At 30.9% G+C, this 12,605-nt stretch overlaps 1 protein-coding gene across 11 annotated transcripts in view; it reads left to right on the top strand.

Annotated features, from left to right (window-relative positions):
* LOC126750645 (ephrin type-B receptor 1-B) overlaps positions 1-12,605 on the top strand; it is a 515,677-nt gene that overhangs the window by 447,291 nt on the left and 55,781 nt on the right. For all 11 annotated transcript variants that reach the window (XM_050460308.1, XM_050460307.1, XM_050460306.1 and 8 more), the window contains one exon: positions 1,200-1,380. In XM_050460308.1, coding sequence (XP_050316265.1) covers positions 1,200-1,380 — 181 coding nt within the window. The remainder of the gene's footprint in view (positions 1-1,199; positions 1,381-12,605) is intronic.

The following is a 12,605-nucleotide window of genomic DNA, read 5'->3' as shown; positions in this document are numbered from 1 at the left end:
CTTTAAAAAGCGACAAGTTATGAAGATCATAAGACAAATAAAAAACAAAAAAGCAGTGGGGTCAGACAACATAGAGGCTAAATTTCTGAAACTGGTGGATGATGAAGGAATCGCCTGGATTACCAACATCCTTAACAGAATCTATAGTTCAAGAATCTAGAACAAAGAAGTGCCAGGTACAGGTGACCATCAGTCTGATCATTATATAATCTGTGTCATATGCTAACATTTTTTCCTAAAATCATCTATAGAAGAATTTACAACAAATACGAAAAACAGACATTTTACAACAAATGCAGTTGGAACGAGAAGGACACTCTTTGGAATTCAATGCCTAATCGAGAGATACAGTGTCACAAATGTGATGTAAATGCATGTCTTATTGATTATAAAAAAGCATTTGATCGCATTCAACATCATAAAATGATCGACATCCTGGAAGAGGCCGGCTTGGACGATAAACATATCAGATTAATTTCAAATCTCTACTGGAATCAGAGAGCATGTTTGAGACTTGATGGACATCGATGACGTTAAATCCTTCAAACTCACAGGCGTCAAGAAAGGTGCAAATACAAGGAAAGGTATTAGGTAAAAACTCAGTACAACTTTTTCAAGCTGTTACAAAAAAAAATGTAATTCAAAGATCCGAAACGGATAGGTACTTAAAGAAGAGATACGTATTTTTATTACTGCGGTTGTACACAAAAGGTCCTTGCTCCTACTCGGCCTATAAATCCCAAACTTCTTTTACTTCTTAATAACAAAACTCCCCTTTGATCTTCACTTAAAAAAAAAATTCGCTGACAATGATTCGTCTTTTTCGGGCATTATCGAAGCCCCATTGTTTCCCGCCGCTGGTGGACAATAAAAGGGCCGATTGTTATGCTAATTTCAATGGGGGGGGTATCGAAATACTTTGACCCCCAAGAATAATTTATATGCAAAGTGTTTTTCGGCGCCTTAAGAACCGGTTTTAAAAGAGTAAATCTATCGCGGCAGGTCAGGTGGCTCGTCTCCTTTTTAAACTCTAAACATTTACAAATCCGATATAACTATAAACGTATTACCGAAGCCATTAGTTATGTCAATTTAAACAAGAAAATAAATGTAAATTTACACCGGAAATTTTCGAATTAGGTTAAGTGCTTCGGGAGAAAAATTTATGTTTTTTTCTAATACTTTTTTTTAATTTTCAGTGGGTCGAAGAGTCTTTCACGAACTTCCAAAAAGGCATTAACTGGAGATCTTACGTAGTCTGTGATGTAGCTTATAATAATGCGAACAACTGGCTGTGGACGCCCTATATTGATCGGGGTGAGGCCAACCGGATATACATCGAAATCAAGTTTACTATTAGGGATTGTAGCTTGTTCCCAGGTTAGTATAAAATTAGATTTAATTTTCTTCTTACTTCAAATTTACGTAGGAAGGAAAATATTACAAAAATGTGCTCCAACCATCTTCGTGTCTTTAGGAATTAAAGTGAAAAATGAGTATTATTTTTTATAGATTTTTGCTAAGGGAAGTAAAAATAATTATAATACTAATAAAAGGGACAGTAAAATTAAAATATATTTGTTATATCATTTTGTTATATTCAATTTTTTTTATTATTCTTCTGAACTATACAGGTTAAACATCTATATACAGGTTAAACATCTGTTTTTTTCACTTTTTCAAATATATTTCTTTAATTCGATTTAATGCTAATATTACGTAATTAATGATTTTTGAAAAAACTATAACAAAAATAATTTTTTTTTGCTAATTTATATTACTATGGGTATTTTGAAAACTTAATTTTTATATTTAATTTGTAATGTTTTGTTATTTGTTGACATTTATGATGTTGCTAGGTAAACCTAATTTTTTTTAAGTTCAATTTTTGATGAGTTCAAGTACATAATTTTCGTTGTAAAAATTTAGAACCTAATGGGAGAAGAGCATTATTGCCATTTTTATTAGCCAAATTATAATTCTTTATTGGATATAATTCATTACCTAAAATAATAAATTGCCATATATGTTTTTTTCTGTTTTATTGAGGAACTTGCTGCACCCTCAGACAGAAATAAGTCATAGTAGCTCAGTTGCCTAGAAAAATAATTTAATTACTTCCAGGCAGTCAATCATCTCACAATGAGCATATTCAATTCGTTTACAGTAAGCAAAGAGAAAACTAGGCTGCACCTTAGCACCTTACATGTTTTGTTTTATTAAAAAACTTTCAGAGAAACAAAAAATACTAAAAGTGTCTAATTTAGTTGCCTGGTCGAATAATTTAATTTATTCCAGGCAGTTGAGAATTCTTAGAACATTGAAAGGCTAGAATTAATAAACAACAACTTTGTTTGAGTTCAACATGTGCACAGAGACAAGGGGGGTGTTTTGCTTACAAACATATTCATTGATTCTCTATTGTCAAGCTTATTTCAAAAGAAGAAATTTTCAGCTATATACCAACACATACAGGGTGGTCCGGTTTCGATGGCGGAAAATTAAATGGCCGACGGAGAACGAAAAAATAATAAGATTGCTATTATAAATAATATTCGAAAAATGTTTCATTAAAAAATTACAGGGTGTCAAAATTCTAATTAAAAAAATCAATTTTTTTAATTTTTCTTAAACCATTTTAGATATTTTAATGAAATTTGGCACGTTTAGACAGTTAATCAAGATGCATCTTTTTGTGCAAAAATAATTAATTTTATTTACCACTGGCGTGTGTGCGGGCCGATCTTCATACAATTTTAATTAATTTTAATTACAAAAATGATGCGCCACTGTTTTTTTTTAATTTTTTTTTTAATGAAATCCTTGTTTAATTTAAATCAAAAAACATCTCTTACTTTTTGTCGTACAACACACCGTTTGCGAGTAAAAATTCTGATTTATAAAAACACATAAAAAAATAACACATTTAATTCGTTTAAAAATAATAACAAAATAAAAACAATTAATAATTAAAGAAGTTGTTCAAAATGCAGCCCACCGACCTCAATACATTTTCTACACCGAGTTATTAAGGAGTTTATTGCAGCCAGTACCACAAAATTTTGATTTTGCATGTCATTACATGCTTCCTGAATTCTTAAGATTAATTCCTCTCTGTTAAATACGGGATTAGCGTAAACTTTATCCTTAATGTTTCCCCAAACGTAAAAATCTAGTGGATTAAGATCCGGTGACCTGGGTGGCCAGGGTATTGGTCCAATACCATTTTGATCATTAATATCATTCCTCCCTAGCCGGCCAATCCACCTTCGAGGGTAATTATTATTAAGCCAGTTTCTTACACCTATTCCAAAATGTGGGGGGGCTCCATCCAGTTGTATTCAACTTTCATGTCTCAAATTAATGGGTAAATCCTCAATGTAGTCTTGGCCGAATTGCATGAGGATTCTGTTATGCCCAAACATGAAAATTTATCACTCCGCGTCTTGTAAAACAAGACTCATCCGTCCAAAGTATCTTGTGTAAAAAGTCGGGATTTTTCTCTGTTGAGTTTAAAAGCCACTGACAAAATCTTACTCTCTTTTCAGCATCACCAGGGTGTAAACCCTGAACAGGCTGTAGGTGATATGCATGCCTGTGGTCAGCTTGTAAGGTTCGCAATATTTGAGATTTAGGAATTTGTAGTTGTTGAGCTGCCTTGCGAGAGCTCAGCCTTGGATTATTATCAAAAGTGCGTAGTACACGATTTTCATTATTATTTCTCTGGTTCCGGTATTGTTCATTATTACCATGTAGACCAAAGTTCCTAAAATTTGGATGTGTTCTAATGAATACGCGAGCATATGGAATTCTTCTATTTGGATACCGTCTTCGATATTCACGAACTGCCGCTTCCGCATTTCCATCACAAAATCCATAACAAAAATGAATATCAGCGTATTCATTATTTGAAAAACACATTTTTCACAATACTTTTAATAACATTGTTAACAATAGCAAAATTAATAAGTTAACCAACGCAATAATTTAACTTACTTAAATAATTAACTGTCATAATAAAATACAAACAAACCGTCTTTTGTGTTATGCATGCATTGCGTTCTTGCCGGCATTATTATATTCATTATTTATTTGAATTTCGGAATCCAGATTCTTGTGTCTTTTTTAGAACCCAACAGAATAATTTAGTCTTTAATTAAATTTAGTATTTTCATATTTTTTGTTTAATAAAAAAAAATCAGCATTTATAAAAATTTATTTTTTTACTCGCAAATAGTGTGTAGTACGACAAAAAGCAAAGAGATGTTTTTTATTTTAAATTAAACAAGGATTTCATAAAAAAAAAGAAATTAAAAAAAAAACAGTGACGCATCATTTTTTTAATTAAAATTATATGAAGGTCGGCCAGCACACACGCCACTGGTGAATAAAATAATAATTTTTGCACAAAAAGATGCGTCTTGATTAACTGTCTAAACGTGCTAAATTTCAATAAAATATCTAAAGTGATTTAAGAAAAATAAAAAATAAATGGTTTTTTTAATTGGAATTTTGACACCCTGTAATTTTTTAACGAAACATTTTTCGAATATTATTTATGATAGCAAACTTATTATTTTTTCGTTCTCCGTCGGCCATTTAATTTTCCGCCATCGAAACTGGACCACCCTGTATATTAATGTTAATTTAACTTATTAATGTAAGATTTTGGATTAAAAATAAAAAGTTGAAATAGATATATGTTATTCTAAGCGCAAAAGTAACATCTTCAAAGCAAAAAAAAATTATCAACATACTTATTCCTAAAACCGCTCCTAAAAATTTTGAAATGGCAACAGCGCAGGCAAAAGCTGATGTCATCTTGCGAAATGTCATCTTGACAAATGACTTTTTGTTTACATCCTTTACATCTGTGAATTTTACATCTGTGGTTTTGTTTACATCTGTGACGTTCTGTATTTTTTTGGTTAAAAAAAGGTTGAGTCATTTCAGTCTTTTTGTGAACTGTTACGATAGTAAAAACTTGTACTGTACCATGAAAAAAGGGTGATTTAAGCCAATTTTTTCACAAGTAAATACTGATATTATCACAACGTCATGTCAAGGGAGAACCGTCATCACAGACGTAGAATAACGAAAACTTATTAAAGAATCTATAATAATTATAAAATATTTAATTTCCATAAAAATGCTTGTTATTGGACCTTTACTCTAATGAAGTACGTTAAAAAATTGATAAAGAGTTCATAAACGGTAATATTGTTTATAATTTAAAGCATAATCTATTATTAATAAATATTTATTATGTTAATATTTTTTGACGACGTCACTGGTACAAATTACTTGCGTCGGCGGAATCAACAATGCGTCCGAGCGGCGTTGCGATGTTGTAGCCATTTCTCTAATATGCGTTATCTACATTCATTCAACTAATAAATGTTGACTTCTTTATATATTCTTTACATATCATATTTTATGAAAAAAAAAAGCTTCATATTTTATTAAAGAGCAATAGTATTGTTTTGCGCCTGTCAAAATAAGTGACAAATTTGTATATTATAAAGTGTGTTTTTTTTTTGCCATTGCCCATAGTTTCACGGCAATGCTTTTCAATTTTGAGTCAAAATTGCAGAGCAAGTTGCTTCATGTTTCTCAGCCAATGTCAGCAAGATAATCCATATATTATAGGGATATCACCTTTTCTTCTCTATCAAAAACTTGGGGGCTCTTGGAACTTCAAGAGATGTTTAAAGAGGCTGCTTGACTGACTGATAAAACCTTCTACTCTATGGAGAATTTATTGAAAGAGACGTTCTGAGAGAATAATGCTGCATCTATAAAAGCTATCTAGCTATATCAAATAAATATATTTGATATACTCATATATATAATGATATCTAATTCTGTTAATTAAGACAAATGTCTTGAAGAAAATCCCATAGGTCGCAAGAAATTCGTTCGAAAAATGGACAACTTTATGCTTTACATATTACAAAATATGGTTAACAATTTTATACTTATTATTATAAAAGTCTTTATATTTTTTTGTCTAATAAATTCACTTTCACAATCAATCACTTTCAAAATTTGCCTTTGCAAATTGTATCTATCTTATATCTTGTATATTTTGTAGGTCAATTTTGTTATTCCACAAAACCGCAACTACTCATAAAAAATCAAATCTTAAATTTCAAAAAATCAATTGCAGAAGCGCATATCTACGGTTATTTTTGAACCCACTTCTGGTTGCGTTGTTCTATTGTGTTCTATGCTCCATGTTTACTAATTGTCAACCTTCGACCTGTCACCTCATAATCATGTGACTTATGACTGTCAAACATGGCGCGCAATTCAAATATTATGTTATTATTAAAACACTCTTTATGATCAAGAAAAAAGTATAAAGCCCAAATTGAATAAATATAAATATCTAAAAAACTCGTTACCAGAGCTGACACATTTACTACCGTAATCAATTAATCCTTAAATTACTTTGAGCGAAACCCAGGCACAACTCAAAACCATTCATTAAATTGTACTTTTCACCCCCATATAACATGAATATTAATAATCCACAAAAGTTTCCACTATTCCAAACTTTAGTTAGACCGATCTAATCGATGTTTTAAAGTTAGTTTTAATCGTTCTACAATTCAAAACTAATAATGCAATATTAATGATATTTCTCGATATTAATTGTGCATGAACACGAAAGAAGTATTGACTTTGTGTCCTTTGCAGCGTATCTTTAAATTTTCAATTAAACCAATACGAAAAAAAAATGTTAATTTAAAAAGTCAATCGGTCCGTGGCGAGGAAATCATCATTATCGTTCCTCTCGTAAAAAGACGACGATATTCAAATCATTGGGCTGCTTCAAGGAAATTCACTATAATTGTTCGGGTCGTTATAATGTCGGTTTTAGAACAAAAAGAACCCAGACCGAGAGGGTTATTAAAATAAAGTAGGATCGAACTGGGACCATTAATGGCGCCCGATACTGCTTTTTTTATTTTGCAGCATTTTTTTGTTAAAGATCTCCTCGAAGGCGGAAAAGTGTAATTTAAATCTATATAAAGTTTAATGAGACAAACCAGACGAGGTATAAAAAACGCAATTGTTTGCCATTAGCTCATAATGGCTAGTTACCCTGGACTGAACGATAATTAGTGTCGAAATAACTGATTCATGTGTGCCCAATTGAAGAAAGATGTAATTATTTTTGTGTTAAATATCCTCCTGGCCTTTCTTTCTTTTACCAGGCTTATACGAGTATCCTAAAGTACATTAACTAAAAGTAAATTTGTATATGACTGGATTAGCTACCCTAAATGTGAAGTCTTGTTTAAGCTGCTTTGTACACACTAAGAGATCCTTATTTATACCAATTTATTACCAACAAATCGCATTTATCGCATCGGTTTTATGGCATATCCCTTAATGTCAATCAAGTCTTTAAATGGATCTTTTTATTGTTCCCCCTTCTTTATCTCTGCTTGGCCAATAAAAAAATATGCAAAAATATTTGAAAATTGCAATTACACCTTGTTAAAAAATTTGCGAAAATTTTCCTCAATATCACAAAATAAAATGGCGGTGATTTAAATATTTCGTATCTTAGTAAGTTATTGCTAATGCTACGTTCAAATTCTCAAACTGGCGAAGTTCATAATACCGGCTCTGGCAGATCCTAATACAAGAATGAAATATTTAATAATGTAAAAGTTATTTTTCCTATATTTGTCAAAAATTAATATAGAAGAAAAATTTGGTATAAGTTATTCCAAGAGCATAGAATTCCAGGGCTTAGACACTATTTTGGAATTTTAATTATTAAAATTTTATTATTAGAAATTCGCACTCAGGATTGCAATTAATTGTAAAAATGTAATCTTGTAAAACACTTTATGAAATCATGTTTAAAAAAGATTGAAATATTGAATTTTATTTGCTGAAATCATAGCTGCCAAATTCTATTCTATCGAAGTAAGATTCATTCCAGATCCTGATTTATTTAAAAAAATAATAGTTTTTAAAATGAAATAAATATTCTTAAAAGAATCAAAGTTAAATGCTTCTATCACAGATATTCAATTACAACCTTATTCTAAGGCGAAATTCATTAAATTTAGAAGTTAAGTAGTATTTAGAAATTATTTGTATATTAAGTAAGTATTTGAAATAACTAAAATTTAAAAGAAAAAGCTCCATTCGACGTCATTAGGCGTAATTTACTTACAAAAACGAGCAAAAAAAAAATTACAGGAAGTCATCAGCCAGAACTATAATTTAATTACTATAGCGAAACTTCTAGATTTCATCAAGATTAAAAAGAATCCGCCTTTTTTAAATTAAGTTGTCTTGGCTTATCAGGAAGTTACCTGACGTCTAAAGAAAACCGAAAAACTCGGTGAATAAAAAGAGTTTTTTTTTTATAGTAATTAAGTTTTGCATTAATACAGGGTATTTTGAAAATTCATGTGTCGTTTCGATACTTAGGTTTAAAAGTATGAAAGTAACTATGAACTTTTTTTACAAGTATCTTAAGCTTATAGAAAGGTAATTTCTTCAACCAATCAAAGATTTTCTTAAAACCAGATACGGTCTTTCATCGAGTGAACCAACCATAGATATAAGATCTCTCTTCACACGTGCAATAAAAGATTTTACTAAAAATTGCATTAACTGTTTTGCATACCACACGTATAATTAATACAGCTTCTATCATACCCGAACGTATATAAGCTTACTGTAAAATATGCAAATTTAACGATGGATTCATTACATTTTAACTATTGGGCGGTTGCTTCTTAAGACGACGATTTATAAACTTTACTGACATATTATGGAGAAAACAAATTACACTAAACTGATGATCGCTATTCTCTATTCATAAAAAAAATCGGGAAATTTTCATGTTGGAAACATCGATTATAGGCTTTGACGGAAATTAAAGTATAATTCGACGTTGCCTATCATTTTCAAAGTTTCAGTTACTTTTTATGTTAATAATGCTATCTAAAGATGCATTTAAATACGGTATTATAATTGTTAGACATCCAGATCCAGATTTATTTAATACATCGAAATTTCCATATTAAAGCTCTATTAAATTATATTTCTCTCGGAGCCAAAAGCCGATAAAAGAATAAATAGCCAGAGTTTTATGTGACCCCGTCCCAAGCTCGTTTCTTAGCTCTAATCCATTTTCATTTTAATGACCCGAAGACAGTTCCTTTTTATAATAAAATTCCGCCATAGGAACGAGAGAGCACTTACCCTAATTTGAGGCCAGAAGTCGATGACTGCATCAAATATTAAAAGAATTTTAAATTAAGAAACTATATATTTTATTCTACTACCCTATAAAGTAATGAATGGTGTAATCTTTAGGGTTAATAATGTTTTAATATAGTGCGTAAATTATTATTTATTCAAGTAAACCTGACATTTAATTTATTTTTTTTTCAAATTATAGTCAATATAAAATGCACTTTGGTTTCGTGCACACAGTAGCGATCATAATAGACTATTAATTTTTATATTCTCTTGAAAACTATTTAAAAATATAAAAATATTTTTTTGAATTGTTTAATAATATGTATCTAGTTTCTGAAATTGTCTGTATTTGTTTTTGATTGGTGCCAAGATACGTGAAGCTTTCAACTTTTTCAATTGACCTTTGGTTGATAGTCAGTTGTATTTAAGGTTAGACAAACAAAAGTCTTTTTTATATTTAGATCTTATCCGTACTGTTATCTAATTTCAGTTATACGTCTCACTAGTGTTTGTAAGCCTTTTAGACTATCTGGGAATATCTGAGGAGTTCGCGTGCATAACTGGATATATCCACTTTCAGAAAATTTTCAGGAAACACGAAAAACACCCTGTGTGTTTATATTTAAAAATAGTAATATTTTAAGAAAATAGCTTTAATTAAGTGGGGTTGACCAATTTATTAACATAAAAAGAAACAAAAAAATAATAATTCGTCATTATTAGCAATATAAGTTTGTATATTTTGTTATGTTTTTGCACAGAAATGAGTCATAGTAAGCAAAAATATCTATTAATTTCTCTTTAAACAAACTAGATCAAGTAGTATTTGACAAAAGTAATAAAAGGAAAATTAAATATGTATTGAATTTTCTTCGTGCAGGCAATCGCATGGCTCATTTTCTTCTTGGGTTTCAAAATGTACCTAAGTATCCACATTGGCTCCGGTATTATTACTATGAAATAGGTTTTTGTACCACAAAAGATCTTCCCTGTTTCGCCAATCTTCCCCAAAATGCTCCTTCATCAAATGATTTAAACTTTTTTCTGGTATGAAATTACTCAGTGATAGCGAACCAAGCTGTATGTTGTCTTCTGATTTTCCCTTCTTAAGAAGTGATTTCTAAGCTGTATTACCCAATGATGTAAACCGATAAATTTGAGACATCTTAATTTTAACAGTGGTTTTGTTATGTTCATTCTCATTTTGTTTAGCGAATTCTTTTGCCTTCTGATATTCTCTTTATTTCTTAATTTACCTTTTCCAGTTCTTTAACATTATACATTTGCCAGTCAAGGCCCAGTGTTTTTACCAAAGCCACGTCCGAATCTATTTCAACGTATTTTTCTTTTGTTGTAATGACTAGATGTCTTTTTAAGATTTTCTCCACTCTACCAAATGATTGGTCTGTAGGAAGGAAGCTATGGCCTCGGACTGGAAAAGTTATCTTTTTTAAATTATCTGGGGATTTGTTTTTAAACCAATATATAATCATATAAATAACACGCGAATTCTTATTCTGCCCCCTACATCCATCGCAGAATAGTCTGAGAAGGTATTCCTTCATAATTTTAAGTTTTGAAGATGACTGAACAAAGCAGAGCCAATTTGAATAGCCCCTCTCCCCACTAAATTACATAAAAATTCTAGTTAACTCGTATGCTTTTAAGAAGCATTTAACCTTACTTCTGCTTTTTACGAACTTCTCTTTTGCTTTTGCGACATTTTCTTTTTGTACTTCCTTCCTTTACACTTATTTTCTCATTCATGATACACAAAATTCAACTAAAACACTAAAAGAACACTTTTATTTGAGTGGTCTTACAGGAGTTAAAAGTCCGTGGAATTACAACTCAGCCTCCAAATAACAACTATTAGAATAGATAATGAAAAGTGCAATAGAAAATGCACAACTTGTTTATTTGAATATGCGCTTTTGTTATCAAAATTTGGATATATCCGGTTTTGCTCCAAATGTCGAATTTTACTTAACGTTTTAAATAGGATTTATTCGATTTTGCTTCCAAACAAATATATGAACCTATAGAAATGATAACAAAGAGCCAAAAACCGTCAAAAAATTATTTTCGGTGAAAAAGTTTTGCACCCAAACTCCTCATCTGATGTTGTTCAAACGTTGGTCGTTTATTAGTATCTCTTCATCACATTCATCCAAGACCTGTTTGAAGTAATCTTCGGAGTAATCATTAAACATTACGGAGAATAGACACACCCTTACCATTCTTATTTATTCTTATTGATGATTCTCAGATCGTTATCAACTATGCCAATCTCTTTAAGCACTGATAGAAGTTCGTCATGCCTAATTCTATCGAACGCTTTCTGGTAGTCTACAAAGCACATTCAGCTAACGTATTGGCACCTCTAAAGCAAAACGTGGTTCTCCTAAACTCAGAGCATTCCAAAACCGAAATTGTGTACGTGTTATTTGTTCTTCGAATTTTTTATATTTGCTCTTATGGATGATTTTTAAGTCACATCACTATCACAGTTTTTTTTGCATTTGGTTTCTTTGGTAGTCACAAATATCGATTTTAACCAGCTCTAGGGCATTTTTCTAGTTTTATAGGTACTAATAAAAATTTGTGATCCATTTTATTCCGTTGTCATCCGTTAACTTTAAAAGTTATCAGATCCGTTGTTTTGCCATCTTTATTTCCTCCTATAGCAGCTCCTACCTCGTCGATTCAGGTCCAGTTATACAGTCTGTGTTACTGGTGTCATTTGTCGTTCATACCTAAATGTTTTCTCTACATAATTAGTCCAAGTGCCCTTTCTTTGTTTTACTTTTATTTTTAGGTTTTCTTGCCTCTCAATTAGGCGTCTAACTTGCTTAGGCTTATATAAGTACTTGTCGAGTATGACCTGAGTTATTGTGTCTACTTTTTTAAGTTCTGTATTTCAGGTAACTTCTTCAGTGTTTAGATGGTCTTTGATGGATGTACTGTTGTGCATTCTGTTTTTAGTTATCGTAACTTTTAGATATCTTAATGGTTTTCAATGTTTTTTTCAAAATATATTTGTGCATTTTTGAGTATTTAAAAAGTTTATATGTTTTGAAAATTAACTTGCAAGTATCCGTGCAAGCATGACGTAATTGTTATAGCATCCGATTTGAATGCAGAAAGTCTCGAGTTCGAATCCGACAATGCTAAACATTTTTTCGATTGGGTTGTAAAAGAAACTTGTATTTGAAATTAGTCATATAAAGGAGAAACGTTCTCTTCATGCTGTTGTAAATATTCGCGCATAATAGGTCATTCTCTCAATACCGAAATATTTGCAAAGTCCTATTTATGGAGTATTGCTGGTAAAATAGACCCTATAACATGGTGGCAGGGATATT

Source organism: Anthonomus grandis, chromosome 2, assembly GCF_022605725.1.
Source record: "Anthonomus grandis grandis chromosome 2, icAntGran1.3, whole genome shotgun sequence".
NCBI classification, from domain to species: domain Eukaryota; kingdom Metazoa; phylum Arthropoda; class Insecta; order Coleoptera; family Curculionidae; genus Anthonomus; species Anthonomus grandis.
This window is presented reverse-complemented; position numbering and strand designations above follow the sequence as displayed.